Source organism: Elephas maximus, chromosome 7 (genome assembly GCF_024166365.1).
Source record: "Elephas maximus indicus isolate mEleMax1 chromosome 7, mEleMax1 primary haplotype, whole genome shotgun sequence".
Classification (NCBI taxonomy): Eukaryota; Metazoa; Chordata; class Mammalia; order Proboscidea; family Elephantidae; genus Elephas; species Elephas maximus.
This window is the reverse complement of record NC_064825.1, coordinates 118,295,080-118,317,232: the sequence shown is the minus strand read 5'-3', so window position 1 is coordinate 118,317,232 and position 22,153 is coordinate 118,295,080. Positions and strand designations below refer to the sequence as shown.

General features: G+C 37.7%; 2 protein-coding genes and 1 pseudogene across 2 annotated transcripts; all 3 read left to right on the top strand.

The window, feature by feature from the left end:
* The first annotated feature begins 956 nt into the window (after positions 1-956).
* On the top strand, positions 957-1,898 carry LOC126080568 (putative olfactory receptor 5AK3). Its single transcript, XM_049891761.1, has one exon. The coding sequence runs from the start codon at positions 957-959 to the stop codon at positions 1,896-1,898; it is 942 nt and encodes a 313-aa protein (XP_049747718.1).
* Positions 1,899-12,198: 10,300 nt separating this feature from the next.
* On the top strand, positions 12,199-13,125 carry LOC126080567 (putative olfactory receptor 5AK3). Its single transcript, XM_049891760.1, has one exon. The coding sequence runs from the start codon at positions 12,199-12,201 to the stop codon at positions 13,123-13,125; it is 927 nt and encodes a 308-aa protein (XP_049747717.1).
* A 7,153-nt stretch (positions 13,126-20,278) lies between these two features.
* LOC126079580 (putative olfactory receptor 5AK3) lies at positions 20,279-21,204 on the top strand (annotated as a pseudogene).
* The last annotated feature ends 949 nt before the right edge of the window (positions 21,205-22,153 follow it).

The window sequence follows — 22,153 nt, the reverse complement described above, 5'->3', positions numbered from 1 at the left end:
CTTTTTGGTTAGCATCTAAGGGCTTAATAATTGGGCTACCAGGGCTCTTTTCAATGAATGCCTACCATAACTGCACACCATATGAACAATCATCAATATCATTGAAGACCCAATATTATATTGTGCTATAAGTAGTCAATAAGCTCTTTTCCTCAACATGATGATTTAAGATTTGGGCTGAAAAATGTAGCTCTAGTGAATCCATTTTCAAGGCCGCACAGTGTTCTGCTCTTCTATATACCTTAATTTGTTTAATCATTAGTCGTTCCTTTTGTTTACATTTTTTCTATTATATCAAATGTCTTTTTTTTAAATCCAATTTGACAATCTCTGAATTTCGATAGTGAGTTTAGTCCACTTACATTTATTTTCCTTACTGAAAGATATGGATTTATTTATCCCATCTCATGTGATTTCTATTTGTTTTGTTTTTCTATTATTCTTGATTATCAACTTTTTTTGCCTTTATTTAGATTGATTGATTATAAAATTCCATTTATTACTCTGAACTTAAAAAAATTATTTCATTTTTATTTTTCAAGAGCATGGACTACGACTAAAATTATAAATACCTGAGAAACACTATAGGTTGTTGAAAAGGTACATAATCATATTTGAATATTGCTTTATGCAAATATGGATACTTGTTTGATACAGTGGAAAAGTGTGTAAATATATGTTTCTTAGAAATGCACATATTAGAATTCATCTTCTATGGCAATCTTCTTCATTGTGAAAATGAATTCATTGTTCAAGTATTACTGTCTACCTGGTAGTGTTTTAGCAAGAATATAGAAAAGAATATTTGAGAATTAATAAACACTGTTGTGAGTGTTTGTCATGAAAATCCAAGTCAAAAGGTGACCTGAAACACAAGAGCCTTTTAATTTCAAAGCATCACAAAGATTTCCCTTGTTTTCTTGGTCCTCTTGATTCTTCCTAGACTTTTGATAGCCATGACACAAGGAAACGGCACTGAAGTGACAGAATTTTTTCTTCTTGGATTTGGTGGCCAACACAAGTTTCGGTATGTCCTCTTCATTGTTTTTCTAGTGATCTATGTGACCTCCATGGTGGGTAATATTGGAATGATCCTACTCATTAAGGCAGATTCCAGACTTCAAACACCCATGTACTTTTTCCTACAACATTTGGCTTTTGTTGATATCTGTTATACCTCTGCCATTACTCCCAAGATGCTACAGAACTTCATAATTGAAAACAAGTCAATATCATTCGTGGGATGTGTAGTACAAGCATTGATTTATGCAACATTTGCGACTACTGACTGTTACCTCCTGGCTACCATGGCAGTGGACCGGTATGTAGCCATCTGTAACCCACTTCACTATCCCATAGTCATGTCTCGAAGAGTCTGCATCCAATTGATAGTAGGTTCATATGTAGTAGGCTCAATAAATGCCTCCATACACACAGGTTTTACATTTTCACTGTCCTTCTGCAAGTCCAATATCATCAATCACTTTTTCTGTGATGTTCCCCCAATTCTCTCCCTTTCTTGCTCCAGTATTAAAATCAACATCTTGCTACTTGCTGTCTTTGTGGGATTTAACTTGATGTCCACTGTGCTGGTAGTCATCTTTTCCTACATATATATCTTGGGTGCCATCCTAAAGATGTCTTCTACAGCTGGCAGAAAAAAAGCCTTCTCCACATGTGTCTCCCACCTGACAGCCGTCACTATTTTCTATGGAACTCTCTCTTACATGTACTTACAGCCTCACTCTAATAATTCAGAGGAAAATATGAAAGTGATTTCCACCTTTTATGGCATTGTCATCCCCACATTGAACCCCCTGATCTATAGCTTGAGAAATAAGGAGGTAAAAGAAGCTCTAAAAGTGATGGGAAAGAAGTTCTGGACTGGACACAAGTGATTAAAATTATCCCAACAAAATAAGCAGCATAGATGCTTTAAAATTTTTTAATATTTCTGAAATTAGAAGCATGCTCACATCTTAAATTAGTGCTATCTCATATAATAGGTAACATCTCAGAATGTGGGAAATATAAAATCTGGGAAGTATAGTCCCAGAACATCACCTGGGACTAATTTGAGAAATGTATTTCACACTACCCATGAAGGAGGATTTTATCAAGATTATTCCTATTAAGAAGCATGTATAAAGTTTACAAGGTATTTAATTGTTTGAAGTGTATTTCAAATATGTTCTTAAAGACAAGTATAACATTTATTTGCATATAATAAATATTAAAAACAGAGGTCATAATTTTCCATGTATATAAACCAGTTCCCTAAATTGTCTACAGTAAGACTCTCCATACATTCTTCAAAGTACTACACAAAACTGATTATAAAATAAACTCATTGCTATGAGATGTATCATACTGAAGCTATGCTTTTTTCCTAATTTTCCCATTTTAGTAATGTTTTCTAGCATTTGGAAATATTTATTTTTGCTATTAGTTACCCTGTTTAATCTGAATCCATCTCTTTCTTGCCTGAGAAAAGGGAACTCTTGCAAACATTTTATATTTCTCTCTCCAGTAGAGGTAGAGAATGTAGAATGTAGATGGACATAATAACCTAAAAGGTATCATTCATTTATAAAAAGGCATACTAATCATTTTGGTTCAGACAAGTAGCTTTAAACTACAGAAACTCCATGGGAAGTTCAAAGGAGGCCAAGAGTCCTTTCAATCAGGAAAGGAACTGTTGACAGAAAAACTTTGGTATTTGATTGAGGGTAGATGAGGGAAATCCCTATTTGAATTCTCAAGAGTCCATGCTAGCTGGAAAAAAGAACAAGTCTGACATCAAAGTAACACTAACTGTTCTAATAAGCTGGTCAGAAACTGTAATGTTAAGTAAGACACATGGAGAATTGGGCAAGAAAAGAAGATATATTTTTCAAATCCAATATCCCACATAAATTTTAAGAGAACAGAAAAAGAATAAATTGAAGTCAATGTAGGAATACTTTAATCTCCCCAGAAAAGACTTCCTTTATAATATAAAGAACTTTCATCCCAGGGAAGGTCCAAGTATCTTTGTGAACCAAGACCAAGGAACACCACTGAAGACTCAATAGCAAAGTAGACAGAGCATGGTTTGAGAGGTAGAAAGGGAAAATCGAAGATCCAGCTAAGAAGAAGCTTTCTATATATTGGAAAGTCTAAGTGACTGACATGGAAATGGGAAGCAAAAAAGAGAACTACATTGTATTCTACAATCAATGCTGGGGTGAAGGAAATGATCTCTGCGACAAATAGACAAACATCCAAATCTCTGAGGCTGATGTGAGGTGGAAACTGTTGTGCTAGACCCTGGTCTGAGACTGATAAGCGATTGTTAGCATTTATCCAAAAGAGACAAAGTATAATGGTATACTGACATTACTAGTTATTTAAGGAGTAATGGTTTGATACTGGATAATTAAAAATTGTTTCGTAAATCATCAACTACACTTTTAGGCTGTTTGGGCCCAGCCTAGACTGAGGACAGAGTAAGGAAGAAAAACATAGACCAAGCTTGGCAGAATGAATATTTCATTCATCCATTTTTAAAATTTATTTGCAATTACAAACAATTACTGAGGGACTAGTATAGAAGCAAGGTGGTATCATGGTTAAGCTCTCGGCTGTCAACCAAAAAGTTGGTAGTTTGAACCCACACAGTGGGTTCTGTGGGAAAAGACTTGGTGATCTGCTTTCATAAAGATTACAGTATAGAAAATGCTATGAGGTAGTCCTACTCTGTCTCATGATTTTTCTATATGTCAAAAAATGACTCGACAGGACACAACAGCAATATGGAGGCATGGTAATTGAATTAGATGCTGTCTTTGGTAAAAGACTGGTGAAGCACCTGAGTTCCTCACCCCCACCTCCCAAAGAAAAGATCCTGTTTTCCCCAGGAAAATAGCAAACTGAGATGTAGGACTCATTCACAGCCTAGTATAGCAACCAAGTACCTGAGACAACAATGCTGGAAAGGCAGCTGGAGCCAAGGCAGGATGAAGACTGAGCAAATGCCCATGAAGCCCATCCCAAAGGTCCACCATAAGTAGGAAACCCTCCTGAAAAGTAGAAAGCACCTAAATCATCCTGTGGGCTTTTCTCGTAGATACTCTGGATTGTCTCTTTTAAGTTGCATTTCACCCTTCTACCTGGAGGTCAAAACCACCACGAACAACAAGAAAAGAAAAACCTTGGTGCTGTTGAGTCATTTCTGACTCATAGAGACCTTATAAGACAGAGTAGAACTGCCCCATAGGGTTTCCAAGGAGCAGCTGGTGGATTTGCACTGCTGACCTTTAGGTTAGTAGCCGTATCTCTTACCCACTGCAACACCAGAGCTCCAAACTGGAAGTTAGAAAGCTCAAAACTACATTTCTCAGATGTCTTTGCACTTAGAATTCTGAATACTGACATTACTACTTATTTAAGGAGTAATGCCTGTAGGGTTGCTATGAGTCGGAATTGACTCGACGGCACTGAGGTTTTTGGGGTATGATATAGGATAATTAAAAATTGTTTCATAAATCATCAACTACACCTTTAGGCTATTTGGGCCCAGCCTAAACTGAAGACAGAGGAAGGAAGGAAAATATAGACCAAGCTTGGCTGAATGAATATTTCATTCATCCATTTTTTAAGTTGATACATTCATAGGAGATCTGGAAAGTAGAAGTGAGCCAAAGAAGATCTTTTTCCTGGCAAGCAAGGAAAAAGAGACATGAGTGGTTAGATGTGGTGGTCATGGGCAGACTCGGAATTCTATGTCTAGTCATCAATTTCAGAATATCGAAGGCAGTTTTGGTGGTGGCAGCAATAGCAGGAATAGCAGCAGCTTCCTGCTTTATGGATCCCAGCTTCCTGGATGCATTCCTGAAGTCCGTTCCTCCACCTCTGAAAAGATTTTGTAAGCATCAAATCCCCTTTATTAAAGCTCTCTCTGCTTGAAATATCTGGTAAGGGTTCTTGTCCTAGAACTCAACTTTGACAAAGACACCCATCATGCCAAATATCCAGATACTTTCTGCTCTTGGATGAAACCAGAAATATTCCTGAAAATAACAACCAAGAGGAAAAAGGCAGTAGGATGCCCAATAGTCTTAATCACTAATGGTAACGGGGTTTACAGGAACCTGAAGTAAACATACAAAGCTTACCCATGGCATCAAAACTTTGTAGATGCATTACATGTAGTACTGAGTCTTACCCACAGTAGGTATTTAGTAGGGATCAAACAAATGAAATCTATAACGTGAGCAGTGTCCACGTTATACAAATACCATACTGGACTGGCTGCACGAAAATCCCATTTTTTTTTTTTAAGAGTAGATCTCTGAAAAAAATTCCTAGAGTATTCACTATATGTAAATTGGAGAACTTTTAAAAACTTCCCAGGAGATTCTGATACTGCACTTGTTTGTGGAGTCACTGAATACGCCCTACTAGGCATGAAAGGTTTATGGGAGAAGGCTCCCTGAGGATTGTTGGGGAGACGTCTACTTACACCAGAAATGTTGTAACATCCCTTTTTATAGCAGATGGTTAGTGTTCGTCTTCAGTAGACTCCCTAACCATGGTGTGATTCATCCTGCCACCAAGAGAGATGATTGTCTGTACCAACACAGAAATGTTGAAGTGAGGGAAATAACTTACCATTCTATTCCCAATATCCAGCCCATTCCTAGCACATTGTAGTTGCTCAATAAATATCACTGGATAAAAAAATAGATAAATGAAAGAAGAAAGGACAGACCAGAAACCTAGGCAGGACAAGCTCACATGAGTCAGAAGCAGTAAACTGCAGCCCAGCACAGCTGTTCCTGGGATGAAAAAGGCAGCAGCAGCCAGAGCTTATTGAGAATATTGTAACAGCATTATCACAGCATTATTGGAAATAAACACACAGAATCAAAATTTAAAGTAAGTTTCATTCATTTTCCATGGACATGGGTAGGATGAAAGAGCACAAGAAATAGGTAGGCAGATTGATTCCCCCAGATCCTTAATACCTTGAAGTTAGCGGTTTTCAAATATACATTCTTATGGAATAAATACCTAACCACCAGCTTGAGCAAGCTATCAGGGATCTCTTTTCACGAACTTGTTTTCTTTGCCTTGTTTCTTTTTTGTTATTATTGATGTTGTTTTGTTTTGCTTTGATCTGTTTTTGAGGTCAGGCGTGTGTGTATGCTAGTGAGAAAGAGAGAGAGAGACACACACAGAAGACACCTGGACAGAGTACCTAATGGCATAAGGTAATTATGACACCAAAGAAGGTGTGAGCAAAGCTGTCCTTCTACTCAGGAACATTGAGCACTTATGGCAATGGATGCTTGAGTACGGTCTCCATTACCCCTCTCCTGGAAAGTGACACATTCTTCTGTAATACTGATATGATTTATGTAGTAACTGACTTGTGTGGTTAAGGAAAAAGTCATCAGATTACTGCCAAAGGTGCTGGTGCTAGCAGGCAAAAGGTAATGACTTCCCACCACCACCACAAAAGAAGAGATGGATTGGTGGGGAGTAAACAGGACAGTGTCTCAGAAACATCCTAGGTGGCATGGAAGAGCGTGAAAAGGCACCAATATCTAAGACTTAACACTGCCAAGGCTGTACTCCTAATCATACCAAAACCAAAACCTTTGTGGTCAAGTCGATTTTGGCTCGTAATGAACCTATAGTACAAAAAAGAACTGCCCCACAGGGTTTGCAAGGAGCAGCTAGTGGATTCAAACTGCCAACCTTTTGGTTAGTAGCCAAACTCTTAACCACTGTGCCACCATGACTCCAGTCCTAATCATATCTCCATTTAATTCACCTGTCTGATAGGAGTGGTACATGGTAACAATGCGAACCCACTAGCAAGCTCAGTGTGGACTCTCCTTCTAGTATAGTCAGCATTTGGCCCAAGTGAAAATAGAGCACTGCCCTGTACTTGGTAGATATGCAAGCAACAAACTCAAATGTGTTAACACATTAATAAATATTGACTAAATAAATGAATCAAAGATACAATCCTTAAACCCCTGAAACCTGAAATCTGAAGCATCAAAGAGGCTCAGTAACTTTACCATGTTCACTCAGTTTTGGCTCCAGGGTTTGAACCCAGGCAGAATGACTCCAAGAGCTCGTGCTTTAAACCCCTATGCCATATATCAACTTTCCCATCCTCCTAGGAATAAAAAAACAAACAAAACAAGCAAAACAAAACACTCATTCAATACTTCATAGGGCATCACTAAATATAAGAAGAAAATTGGGCCAAACCCGTCACCGTCGAGTTGATTCTGACTCATAGCAACCCTATAGGACAGAGTAGAACTGCCCCACAGGATTTCTAAGGAGCACCGGGTGGATTCGCACTGCTGACTTTTTGACTAGCAGCTGTAGCACTTAACCACTACACCACCAGGGTTTTCAATATAAGAAGAAAACCCAAACCAAACCTGTTGCCGTCAAGTCGATTCCGACTCATAGCGACCCTACAAGACAGAGCAGTACTGCCCCATAGAGTTTCCAAGGAGCACATGGCGGATTTGAACTGCCAGCCTTTTAGTTAGCAGCCATAGCACTTAACCACTACACCACCAGGGTTTCTTACAATATAAGAAGACGGGATATTAAAAGAAGAATTTATTACAACTTGTTGGTGTTTTCCAAAACTCCCTGCCAGGGCATCTACTGCCTTGGGGAGAAAGGATTTCAATCCTGTAGAAACACTTGGCCATTGAGTTCAAGCAGTATCTACAGGGATCTCTCTGAACTGATGGCCTGGAACTCAGGATAAAGCCTGTGGACTTCTTTCTGCTAACGGGCAAAATGGGATTTAAAATGTGGGGAATGGAGTTAGCCAAGTTAGAAAAGCGTGTGAGCAGCTTCACTGATTTGGAATACGGAGCTAAAGTTGCAAGCCCTGACTGTGTCATGCCCCAGAGAGTCCTCGAAGTAAGTGCCAATGATGACAGCAGCAGCAGTGAGAGAGGGGCAGTCAGATTTGGGGAAGCCTTCTGACAATGATAATTATTTCCTGGCAAATCCTTTTCCAGTTCTAAAAGTATATATGTGTGTATTCCCTCAATTGCTCTTTCAATACCACTGAGGCAGCCATGTCTGGTGTCATGACCCCCTGTTACAGACAAGGATACTCAGGTCTAGAGAAAGTGGAAGGTCCAGAGTTCAAAAGCAGGTTTCCCAAATCCAAGACCAGTGCCAGGCTGGGGCAGATGGTCCCTAAGATCCTAGAAATAAACGAGATGCAGAGTCCCTAAGGGCCAGAAACTTGCAATTAAAAATAATAACAATAATAATATGGTCTCACGTGGGAGTCTCAACTCTAAATACTCAACTCAGCCCCCAGAGTCTGAGATCCTCATGAGACCAACTCCTTAAGAAGTAAACCTTCATTTGTAGTAAGTGCAAAAATATCACCTTGGGAACCATCAATCTGTAGGAGGTATAGAAAAGGATATTTTAACAGAAATACTATTTAAGAGAAGCAGCTCTTGTATTTTTTCCTAAGCAGACACACATTTGATAGTGTCTGGAAGAAAAACCCAAGTCTAGATATCAGAGAAATACACCGGATGTTTCATCTTTGCTTCTTTGTAGCACTTCACCTTCTGAAAATTAAAAGTGGGAACAGAGTAGCAGAATCTGCTGCAGGGGTGAGTGGGAGTACTTCTGGCATTCAGCACCTGAAACAATCCCTCAGATGTTTTCCAGGCTCAAGAAAAGTCTTTTGAGTGAAATAGTTTGCCTTAGTTACCAGTTAACACTTTGGGAAAGAGAGAAATCAGGTCTAGACCCAAAGTTTGCTTTAGTTAAGAATATCCTTGAAAGGATGTCCCAGAGAAGAACTCCAGATCTTAAATCATTTAAAATATAAAGGATTTATTAAGTATTCAAGAGTACATTTGAATGGGGAGACACAGGTCCACCAGAGTGAAACCAAATGGGTATAAGACAGAGGGGCAGTGGAGGAGTTAGAACAAAGAACAAAGAACCTAAGTTACATCATCTGATTGGAGGCTACAAATTTAGATCAACAGGAAGGGAGGGTGCTAGGAGGGAATTGGTTTGGAGTACATACGTGTTCCCCTTAGATTGGCTACAGCGGGATATTGCAGGGGTATGTGGTGGAAAGGGTGGGGGCTACAGGACACTCCTCTTATTGTTCAAATGAAACCTTCCATGTAAGCAGTTGCCAGGGAGACAGATAAGAGTGGTGCCAAGGCGTTTTCCCTGAGACATTGTTTCTGCATCTTTATCATGGTAGAAAGATTTCTTACTTTTTTTTCCCCCAGCAGTTTTGCCCAATGCAGTACGTCTTTTGATTTTTCTTTCTTTTTTTTTTTTTTTTATTGTTCTTTAGATGAAGACTTATAGAGCAAATTAGTTTCTCATTAAACAATTAATACACATATTGTTTTGTGACATTTGTTGTCAACTTTGTGACTTGTCAACATTCTCCTTGATCTTGGGTTTCCCAATTCCATTTGTCCAGGTTTCCTATCCCTTCCTGCTTCTCATCTTTGCACCTGGGCTGGTGTACCCATTTAATCTCATATACATGATTGAGCTAGGTGTGTATTATTGTTTGTTTTGTGGTCCTGTCTAATCTTTGGCTGAATGGTGAACCTCAGGAGTGACTTCAGTACTGAGTTAAAAGGATGTCCAGAGGCCACATTCTCAGGGTTCCTCTACCCTCTGTAAGTCTGGTCTTTTTTTTGGGAGTTTGAATTTTGTTCTCCATTTTTATCCAGCTCTTTTTGGGGCCCTCTATTGTGATCCCTGTCAGGGCAGTCGGTGGTGGTAGCTGGGCACCGTCTAGTTGTGCTGGACTCAGTCTGGTGGAGGCTGTGGTAGTTGTGGTCCATTAGTCCTTTGGACTAATCTTTTCCTTGTGTCTTTGGTTTTCTTCATTCTCCCTTGCTCCGGATGGGGTGGGACCAGTAGAGTATCTTAGATCGCTGCTGACAAGGTTTTAAGACCCCACTTTGGCCACCTCCAAAATAGGATGTAGAATATGTCTTAGAAGAAAGATTTCTTGAGATCAGAGCAACACAGGCTTAATTGTGTATGAACGTGAGTCCCTTTTCCCTCTCACCCTTAGTTGTGCTTTTGCTCAAGTTGTTTTCTCTGCTTGGAGTTGCTTTCCCTTGCAGTGCCGATCTCCAGCTGGTAGAACCCCAAGCGTATTCCTAAAACCAAATGAGCAGGCACTAATTTCAGGAAAGATGTCTATATCCCCTAACTGGATAAATGCTCTTTCCCAGAATCAATATCAGATTGCTCCTCCCTTTGGATATTATAACCTCTGACTTTTTAGCACAATCGACCTAAATATCTTGAGTACTACAATGTAACTTACCATTACGGACCCTAAGATTCTGCACATAAATTGCAACACACACAGTATTTTTTTCAACTGAATTGACATTTTTTAACTCTAAGAATGGTGATACTGTATTTCTCTAATGTCTTGTAAAACAGATGTGGCTTTGACTTAATAAATCTGCTTTATTATTTTGAGCTTTGTTGAATTTTGGCACCATTTTTAGTGTCCAAGGCAGGTGAGCTCATAAATCCAAATGAATGTAGTCCTTCAACGTGGACTCCTTGGGGTATGCAAGTTTGTTTCATTATTGTTGATAAAAACATTTCAGGAACTACCTCGGTGGACTAACTACCTCCACATCCTTAAGAAGAAACCAAACTTACTGGCTCCTTTTGTTTATTGAACTGCTGCAGCTCTATATCCTGGGGAATGAATACCAAATCTAGCATTTTAAAATCAAACAACTAATTTGTTTCAGTGCTAGAGTTAAAACTGGCAGCTTTTTGACTTGCCAAGGCATGGTATGTCTTTAAACTGTGCTTTAAAAGCAACTTAAGGGGTTAAAATACTTTCAAGAAATATCTAACAATTACAAAATGGTATGTAGAATGTACAATGAACACTTATTATTGTCATATGCTGTCAAATCTGTTCTGACTCAGAGTGATCTTATATTACAGAGTAGGAATGCCATGTAGGGTTTCCTAGGCTGTAATTTTTAGGGGAACAGCTTAGCAAGTCTTTTCTACTGAGGAGTGGCTTGTAGATTTAAACCATTTTTGGTTAGCAGCTGAATGCTTAACAATTGGGCCACAGGGGATCCTTTCAACGGACACTAAACCAAACAACCCAAACCTGTTGCCTTAGATTTGATTCCGACTCATAGTGACCCTAAAGGACAGAGTAGAACTGCCTTATAGGGTCTCCAAGGTGCGTCTGGTAGATTTAAGCTGAGTAATTTCCAAATAATTACCATATAAAATATCATCAACATCGTTGAAGCCCTGATATCACATTGTACTATAATTAGTCAATAAATTCTTTTCCTCAACATAATGATTTTAAGATTTGGGTTGATAAATGTAGCTCTGGTAAAGTCATTTTCATTGCCACACAATGTTCTACTTTCTTATATACCTTAATTTGTTAAATCATTAGTCATTCATCTGGTTTCCAATTTTTTTCCTGTTATATCAAATGTCTTTAGTTTTTTTTTTGATCCAATTTGACAATTTCTGAATTTTAATCGTGAGTTTAGTCCACTTACATTTATTTTCCTTACCAAAAAATATAGATTCATTTGTGTCATTTCATGTGATTTTATTCATTTTTTTTCTATTATTCTCTATAATGGATTTATTTTTGCCTTCATTTGAATTGATTGACTATAAAATTCCATTTATTACCCTAAAATTAAAAAAAAAATCATTTTTATTTTCCAAGAGCTTGAAGTATGATTAAAATGATAAATGCCTGAGAAACACTATCAGTTGTTGAAAAGGTACATAATCATATTTGAATACTGCTTTATACAAATCTGGATACCTGTTTGACAGAATGTAAAAGTGTGTCAGTCTATGTTTCTTAGAGCCATACATATTAGAAATCATCTTCTATGACAATTTTCTTCGTTTTTAAAATGAATTTACTGCTCAAGTATCACTGCTTACACACTGGTGTTTTACCAAGAATATAAAAAAAAAAAAAAAGGAGGAATCAATAAACACTGTTGTGTTTGTCATGAAAATCCAAGTTAAAAATGTGACCTGAAACATAAGAACGTTTTTATTTCAAGACATCACAAAGATTTCCCTTCTTTTCTTGGTCCTTCTCTTGGCCCTTCCTAGATTTTGGTAGCCATGACACAAGGAAATTACACAGAAGTGACTGAATTTTTTCTTCTCGGGTTTGATGGCCAACGTAAGTTTCAGCATGTCCTCTTCTTTGTATTTCTAGTGATCTATGTGACCTCCGTGGTGGGTAATATTGGAATGATCCTACTCATTAAGGCAGATTCCAGACTTCAAACACCCATGTACTTTTTCCTACAACATTTGGCTTTTGTTGATATCTGTTATACCTCTGCCATTACTCCCAAGATGCTACAGAACTTCATAATTGAAAACAAGTCAATATCATTCGTGGGATGTGTAGTACAAGCATTGATTTATGCAACATTTGCGACTACTGACTGTTACCTCCTGGCTACCATGGCAGTGGACCGGTATGTAGCCATCTGTAACCCACTTCACTATCCCATAGTCATATCTCGAAGAGTCTGCATCCAATTGGTAGCAGGTTCATATGTAGTAGGCTCAATAAATGCCTCCATACACACAGGTTTTACATTTTCACGGTCCTTCTGCAAGTCCAATATCATCAATCACTTTTTCTGTGATGGTCCCCCAATTCTTTCCCTTTCATGCTCCAGTATTAAAATCAACATCTTGCTACTTGCTGTCTTTGTGGGATTTAACTTGATGTTCACTGTGTTGGTAGTCATCTTTTCCTACATATATATCCTGGGTGCCATCCTAAAGATGTCTTCTACTGCAGGGAGAAAGAAAGCCTTCTCCACGTGTGCCTCCCACCTGACAGCAGTCACCATTTTCTATGGGACCCTCTCCTACATGTACTTACAGCCTCACTCTAATAATTCTGAGGAAAATATGAAAGTGGTCTCCACATTTTATAGTGTCGTAATCCCCATGTTGAACCCCCTGATTTACAGCTTGAGAAATAAGGAGGTAAAAGAAGCTCTAAAAGTGATGGGAAATAAGTTCTAGACTGGACTCAAATATATTAAAATTTATCACAACAAAGTAACCAGCATAAAAAAAAAATAAACCACTGCTGTCGAGTCAATTCCGACTGATAGCGACCCTACAGGACAGAGTAGAGCTGCCTCGTAGAGTTTCCAAATAGCACCTGGCGGATTTGAACTGCCGACCTCTTGGTTAGCAGCCATAGCACTTAACCACTACACCACCAGGGTTTCCAATAACAGAAAATTATGAACTTTGTGTTTAATCTTGACTATATGCAAATAAACATTGTACTGGTCTTTAAGAATATATTTGAAAAACACTTCAAATACTGTGTAAACTTTATATATGCTTCTTAATATTATAAATATAATAAATATTAATTAAATATAATAAATATAAAGCATAGATGCTTTAATTTTTTTAATGTTTCTGAAATTGGAAGCACGTTCACCTGATAAAATAGATAAAATCATAGAATGTAGGAAATTTAGTAAGAACATTCCCTGGTACTAATTTTTCTTGGAATATAGTTTGAGAAATATATTTCACACACTAATGAAGATGGATTTTATCAAGATTATTTATAATATTAAGAAAAAAGAAGCATGTATAAAGTTTACAAAATATTTGAAGTGTTTTTCAAATATATTCTTAAAGACCAGTAAAACTTTTACTTACATATAGTCAAGATTAAAAACAAAGTTCATAATTTTCTGCTTATATAAACCAGATCCCTAAATTGTCTACAATAAGACTCTCCATACATTCTTCAAATTACTACTCAAAACTGAATATAAAATAAACTCATTGCTAGAAGTATCATACTGAAGCTATGCTTTTTTCCCCTAATTTTCTCATTTTAGTGATATTTTCTAGCATTTGGAAATATTTATTTTTGCTATTAGTTATGCTGTTTATTCTGAATCCATCTCTTTCTTGCCTAGGAAAAGGGAACTCTTGCAAACATTTTGTATTTCCCCCTACAATAGAGATAGAGAATCAAAAATGTAGATGCACGTAATAGCCTAAAAAGTACCCATTCATTTATAAAAAGGCATACCAATCATTTTAGTTCAGACAAGAAGCTTTAAACTACAGGATCTCCATGAGAAGTCCAAGGGAGGCCAAGGGTCCTTTGAATTAGGAAGAGAAACCACTGACAAAAACTTTGGTAATTAGATTGAGAGTAGATGAGAGAAATCCCTATATGAATTCTCAAGAGTCCATGATGGCTCAAAAAAAGAACAAGTCTGACATCAAAGTAACATCAGCTGTTCTAATGAACTGGCCAAAAAATGCAACATTAAGTTACACGGAGAGTTGAGCAAGACAAGAAGATACATTTTTCAAATGCAATATCCCATACAAATTTTAAGAGAAGGGATAAAGAATAAATTGAAGTCAATATAGGAATAACTTCATCTTCCCAGAAAAGACAACTTCCCAGGGAAGTTCCAAGTGTCTTCGTGGATCAGGAATAAGAAACACCCCTGAAGACTCATTAGCAAAGCAGACAGAACATGGTCTGAGAGTATAAAGGGAAAATCGGAGATCCAGTTAAGAAGAAGCTTTCTATATGTTGGAAAGTCTAAGTGGCCAACATGGCAATGGGACGTGTCTTGTTTATCTAGTGCTGCTTTAACAAAAAGAAATTTATTTTCTCACAGTAAGGTAGGCTAAAAGTCCAAATTCAGGGTGTCAGCTCCAGGGGAAGGCTTCTCTCTCTGTTGGCCCTGGAGGAAGGTCCTTGTCCTCAATCTTCCCCTAGTGGAGGAACTTCTCAGGTGCAGGGACCCTGGGTCAAAAGGATGCGCTCAGCTCCTTGTGTGCTGCTTTCTTGATGGTATGAGGTCCCCACTCTCTGCTTACTTCTCTTTTCTATTATCTCTTAAGAGATAAAAGGTGGTGAAGGCCACACCCCAGGGAACCTCCCTTTATATTGGATCAGGGAGCTGACCTGAGTGAAGGTGATGTTACAATCACAACCTAATCCTCTCAACATAAAATTACAATCACAAAGTGGAGGACAACCATACAACACTGGGAATCAAGTTGATATGCACCTTTTTTAGGGGACATAATTCAACCCATGACAGGAGACAAAACAGAGAATTACATAGTATTCTACAATCAATGCTGGGGTGAAGGAGATGAGCTCTGTGACAAATGGACAAACAGCCATGTTTTTTGTCAATACTTTCAGTGCAGCTTGGAATTCTTCCTTCAGTACCATTGGTTCCTGCTCATATGGAACCTCCTGTAATGGTTGAATGTTGACCAATTGTTTTTGGTATAATGACTCTCTGCATTCCTTCCATTTTCTTTTGATGCTTCCTGCATCGTTTAATATTTTCCCCACAGAAATCTTCAGTATTGCAACTCAACAGCACACCACAGCAGTGTGGAGCACTGGAGACCAGTAATTGAATTAGACACTGTCATTAGCAAGACTGGTGAAGCATCTGAGTTCCTTGCCCCTGCTACCCCAAAATAAAAGATTCTGTTTTCCTGAGGAAAATAGCAAAATGAGATGTAGGACTCACTCACAGTCTAGTATAGCAACCAAGTACCTGAGATAACCAACTGGAAAGGCAGCTGGAGCCAAGGCAGGATAAAGACTGAGCAAATACCCATGAAGCCCATCCCAAAACTCCACCAAAAGTAGGAAACTCTCCTGAAAAGCATAAGGCACTTAAATCATCCAGTGGTCTTTTCTGACAGATACTACGGATTGTGTCTTCTAAATTCCATTCAGCCTTTCTAATTGGAGATTAGAAAGCTCAAAACTACATTTCCCCGATTCCTTTGCACCTAGAATTCTGAATACAAATCAGGTATATTCATGGGAGATTTGGAAAAGTAGAAGCGAGCCAAAGAATATCTTTTTACCGGCAAGCAAGGAAAAAGAGACATGAGTGGTTAGACATGGTGGCCATGGGCAGACTCGGAATTCTATGTCTAGTCACCAGTTTCAGAGTATGAGAGGCAACTGTGGTGGTGGAAGAAACAGGAGGAGTAGCAGCGGCTTCCTGCCCTATGGAACCCAGCTTCCTTGATGCATTCCTGAAGTCCATTCCTCCATAGCCTCAAAAGATTTTGTAAGCATCAAATCCCCTTTATTAAAGTTCTCTCTGCTTGAAATATCTGGTATGGGTTCTTGTCCTAGAACTCAACTTTGACAAATATACCCACCATGCCCAATATCCAGATACTTACTGCTTTTGGATGACACCAGAAATATTTTTGAAAATAATAATGAAGAGGAAAAAGGGCAGTAGGATGCCCAGTAGTCTCGATCACTAATGGTAACAGGGTTCTCAGGAGCCTGTGTAGACATGTAAATCTCAATCCCAGCATCAAAACTTTGTAGATCCAGTACACGTAGTACTGAGTTTTACCCACAGGAGGTATTTAGTAGGGATTAGACAAATGAAAACTATCAGATGAACAATGTCCACTTTATATGAATACCAAACTGGACTGGTTGCATGAAAATCGCCTGTTTTTTTTTAAATAAATGTCTGACAAAAATTCCTAGAGTATTCATTATATGTAAATTGGAGAGCTTTTAAAATCTTCCCAGGAGATTCTGATACTGCACTAGTTTGTGGAGTCACTGACTACGCCCTACCAGGTATGAAAGGATTAAGGGAGAAGACTCCCTGAGGATTGTTGGGGAGGCACCTAGTTACACCAGAAATGTTGTAACACCCTTTTTTCTAGCTGATGGCTAATGTTCCTCATCGGTAGGCTCCCTAACCAAGGTGTGATTCATTCTGCCACCAGGACAGATGATTGTCTCTACCAACACAGAAGTATTGAGGTGAGGGAAATAACTTACCATTCTATTCCCAATAGCCAGCCCATTCCTAGCACATTGTAGCTGCTCAATAAATATTGTTGAATAAATAAATAGATTTAGAAAGAAGAAAGGACAGACCAGAAACCTAGGCAGGACAAGCTCACATGAGTCAGAAGCAGTAAACTGCAGCCCAGCACAGCTGTTCCTGAGGTGAAAAGCGCAGCAGCAGACAGAGCTTATTGAGAATATTGTAACAACATCACCACAGCATTATTGGAAATAAACACACAGAATCAAAATTTAAAGTAAGTCTCTGTCATTTTGCATGGAGAAGGGTAGGATAAAAGAGTACAAGAAATAGGTGGACAGGTCGATTCCTTCAGATATCCGTAATATCTTGAAGTTGGCAGTTTTCAAATATACGTTTTTATGGAATAAATATATAACCACCACCTTGAGCAAGCTACCAGGGATCTCTTTTCATGAGCTCTTTTTCTTTGCCTTGTTTCTTTTTTGTTATTATTGATGTTATTTTGTTTTGCTTTGTTCTGTTTTTGAGGTCAGGTGTTTGTGTGTGCGTGTGTGTGTGCTAGTGAGAAAGAGACATACACAGAGAGGACACCTGGACAGAGTACCTAATGGCATAAGGTAGGTATAACACCAAAGAGGATGTGAGCAAGGCTGTCCTACTCAGAGGAATGTTGGACACTTATGGCAAAGGATGCTTGAGTACTGCCTCCATTACTCCCCCTTCAGGAAAGTTACACATTTGATGGATTGTTCTGTAATACTGATATGATTTGGTATGTAGTAACTGACTAGTGTGGGTAAGAAAAATATCATCAGATTACTGCTAGAGGTATTGGTGCTAGCAGGCAAAAGGTAATGACTTCCAACCACCATCATAAAATAAGTGGATTGGTGGGGAGTAACGTGACAGTGCCTCAGAAACACCCCAGATGGAACAGATGAGAGTGGCGAGGCACTACTTTCTAAGATTTAAGACAGAGAAGGTTGTATTCCTAATCATATCAGAACCAAAACCAAACCACTTGCCATTGAGTAGATTCTGATTCACGGCGACCCTATAGGACGGAGTAGAATTGCCCCTAGGGTTTCCAAGGAGCACCTGTTGGATTTGAGTTGCCAACCTTTTGGTTAGCAGCCAAGCTCTTAATCACTGTGCCACCAGATGTTCATTCCTAATCCTGTCTTGGTTTAATTCACCAGTCTGATGGGAGAGTTGATCACCACCAGCAAGCTCAGCGTGGATTCTCCTTCTAGTACGGTCAGTATTTGGCCAGTCAAAGTGCAAATAGAATAGTGGTCTGTACTTGGTTGATATGTAAGCAGCAAATTCAAATGTATTGAATACGTCAGTAAATACTGACTGAATAAGTGAATGAAAGATACGATCCTAAACCCATGAAACCTGAAATCTGAAGTTTCAAAGAGGCTTAGTAGTTTTCCCATGTTCACTCAGTTTTGGACCCAGGATTCAGACCCAGGCAGAATGACTCCAAGAGTTCATGCTTTAAACCCCTGTACCATGTATCAACTTTTTCATCCTCCTAGGAAGAAACAAACAAACAAAACAAAACATGACAAAACCAAACCAAACAGCCATTCAGTACTTCAGTAGGACATCACTAAATATAAGAAGAGGAGGTAATAAAAGAAAAATTAATGACGAATTACTTGTATTTTCCAAAACTCCCTGTAATGTCTTATAAAACAGGTGTGGCTCTGATTGAATAACTGCTTTATTCTTTTGAGCTTTGTTGAATTTGGGGATGAGTTTATTTGTTCAAGGCACCTGAACTCATAGATCCAAATGAGTGTAGTTCTTCAAAGTGGACTCCTTGGGGTATGCACATTTGTTTCATTATTGTTGATAAAAAACATTTCAGGAAGTACTTCAGTGGGCTAACTCCTTCCTCAGCCTTAGGAAGAAATCAGCTTCATTGGCTCCTTTTGAAATTGTTATTAAGCATTCTTAGAGCTAAAAAGCGTCAATATATTTGAAAAGAAAAATTGACCATGGTGTATGCCGAAATTTATTCACAGAGACTTAGAGTCTATAATGGTAAGTTACATCCTTAGTCCTGAAAATATTTAGGTCAGTTTTCCATTGTAAAAATCAGAGATAATAGCGTCCAAATGGAGACTCAAATCAATAAATTGAACTGCTGCAGCTCTAAGCACCAGGGAATGAATATGAGTCTGGCATTTCCAGCAAAAGATTTTGTATAAAACACAACCCCTGAATGCAAACAGCTTCAGCTAGCACTCAGCCAAGAAAGAGCAATTTGTCCCAGTTCTAGAGTTAAAGCTAGCAGTGTTTCAACTTGCTGAGAGATTAGTATGTCTGTAGACTGTCCTTTAAAGGGAATGTCATGGGTTAAACTATGTTTAGGAAATATCTAACAATTACAAAAAGGCGTATAGAATAAACAACAAACGTTGCTAACTACCAAATGGCTGTGGATGTAAAATATCATCAATATAATTGAAGCCCCAATATTACATTGTGCTATGATTAATCAGTCAGCTCTTGTCTTCAACATGATGATTTTAAGATTTGGGTTGAGAAAAATAGCTCTAGTGAACTCATTCTCACTGTCACAGAATATTCTATTCTTTTATATGCCAGAATTGACTTAATCATTATTCATTTTGTTTCCAAATTTTTCTTAGTAAATCAAATGGCCTCATTTTTATTTTTTTTACAATCTAATTTGACGATCTCTGAATTTTAATAGTGAGTTTAGTCCACTTACATTTATTTTCCTTTCTAAAAGATGTGGATTTATTTATGCTTTCTCATGGATTTCTGTTGATCTTGGTTTTTTGTATTTCCCCTATTATCGAATTTTTTTGCCTTCATTTGAATTGATTATAAAATTTTATTTATTACCCTAAACTTAAAAAAATTATATATCAGTCCTTATCTTTCAAGAGCTTGGACTATGATTAAAATTATAAATGCCTGAGAAACACTATCAGTTGTTGAAAAGGTACATAATCATGTTTGAATGTTGTTTTATGTAAATATGGATACTTGTTTGATATAATGGAAACGTGTGTAAATCTATGCTTCTTAGAACCACACATATTAGAAATCACTCTCTATGAAAATCTTCATTTTTAAAATGAATTCATTGCTCAAGTATTACTGCTTACACACTGGTGTTTTACCAAGAATATAGAAAAAAAAATTGAGAATCAATCAACAGTGTTGTATTTGTCATAAAAATCTAAGTTGGAAGGTAACCTGAACCACAAAAGCCTTTTTATTTCAAGGCATCCTAAAGATTTCCCTTCTTTTCTTGGACCTTCTCTTTGCTCTTCCTAGATTTTTTGGTAGCCATGATACAAGAAAATGACACAGAAGTGACTAAAATTTTTCTTCTCTGATTTGGTGGCCAACACAAGTTTCGGTATGTCTTCTTCATTGTATTTGTAGTGATCTATGTGATCTTTATGGTGGGTAATACTGGAATGGCCCTACTCATCAAGACAGATTCCAGACTTCGAACATCCATGTGCTTCTTCCTACAACATTTGGCTTTTGTTGATATCTGCTATACCTCTGCCATTACTCTCAAGAAGCTGCAAAACTTCATAGTTGAAAATAAGTCAATATCACTCATGGGATGTGTAGTATAATTACTGATTTATGCAACATTTGCGACTACTGACTGTTACCTCCTGGCTACTATAGCAGTGGACCGGTATGTAGCCATCTGTAACCCACTTCACTATCCCATAGTCATGTCTTGAACAGTATGCATTGAATTGGTGGTTGGCTCATATGTCATGTGCTCAATAAATACCTATGTGGACAAAGGATTTACATTTTCACTATCTTTCTGCAAGTCCAAGGTCACTGGTCACTTTTTCTGTGATGTTCTCCCAATTCTCTCTCTTTCTTGCTCCCATATTGATATCAACATCTTACTACATCTTGTCTTTGTGGGATTTCACTTGATGTTCACTGTGATAGTTGTCATCTTCTCCTACATATATATCCTGGGTGCCATCCTAAAGATGTCTTCTACTGCAGGGAAAAAAAGAAAGTCTTCATGTGTACCTCCCACCCGATAGTAGTCACCATTTTCTAAGGAGTCCTCTCCTACATGTACTTACAACCTCACTCTGATAATTCTGAGGGAAATACAAAAGTGGCTTCCACATTTTATGACATTGTAATCCCCACGTTGAACTCCCCAATCCACAGCTTGAGAAATAAGTAGGAAAAAGAACCTCTAAAGGTGATGGGAAAGAGGTTCTAGACTGGACTCAAATAATTAAAATTTAGCACACTGAAGTATCTAGTAGATACTTTATAAAAATTTGATGTTTCTGAAATTGAAACCTCTCACCATCTTAAATTAGTGCTACTTCTTTCAAAACACGAGATCTTAGAATGTGGGAAATATAGTAAGAACATCTTGTAGGACTCACTTTTCCTGTAATATAGTTTGAGAAACTTATCTCTTACTTCACATGAAGAAGTACCTTATCAAGATTATTTGTAATATTAATAAACATGTATAAATTTTACTAAGTATTTAATTGTTAAAATATATTTCAAATATGTTCTTACAGACTAGAAAACTTTTTTGTATATAATCAACTTGAAAATTAAATTTCACAGTTTTCCATTTGTTTAAACAAGTCCCCTAAATTGTGCACAAGGAAACTCTCCATAAATTCTGTTTTAATTACTACACAGAACTGAATATAAAATAAATTTATTGTTGTAAAAAGCATGTTATGACTCAGGCTATCCTTTTTACCTAGTATTTCGGTGTTGTGGACACTCCTCACATTTGAAAATGTTTATTTTTGTTATTAGTTCTCCTCTATTCTGAGTCCATGTATTTCTTATCTTGGGAAAAGGAACTCTTGCAAACACTTTCTACTTCTCTCTCCAATAGAAATAGAGAATCTAGAATGAAGATGGATCTTAAAACCTAAAGGGTGGTCATTTATTTATAACAAGGTATACCAAGCATTTCAGTTCAGACAGATAATTTTAAAGCACAGAAACTCCATGGGAAATCCAAGAGAGGCCAACCATCTTTTGAAGCAGAAAGAAAAAATTTTGACATAAAAACAGTGGTACATAGATTTAGACTATGTGAAGGAAGCCCACACCTGACTTCTAGAAATACTATGCCAGCAGGATGAAAGAACAAGTCTTACATCAAATTAACACCAGCTGTTCTTATGAAATGG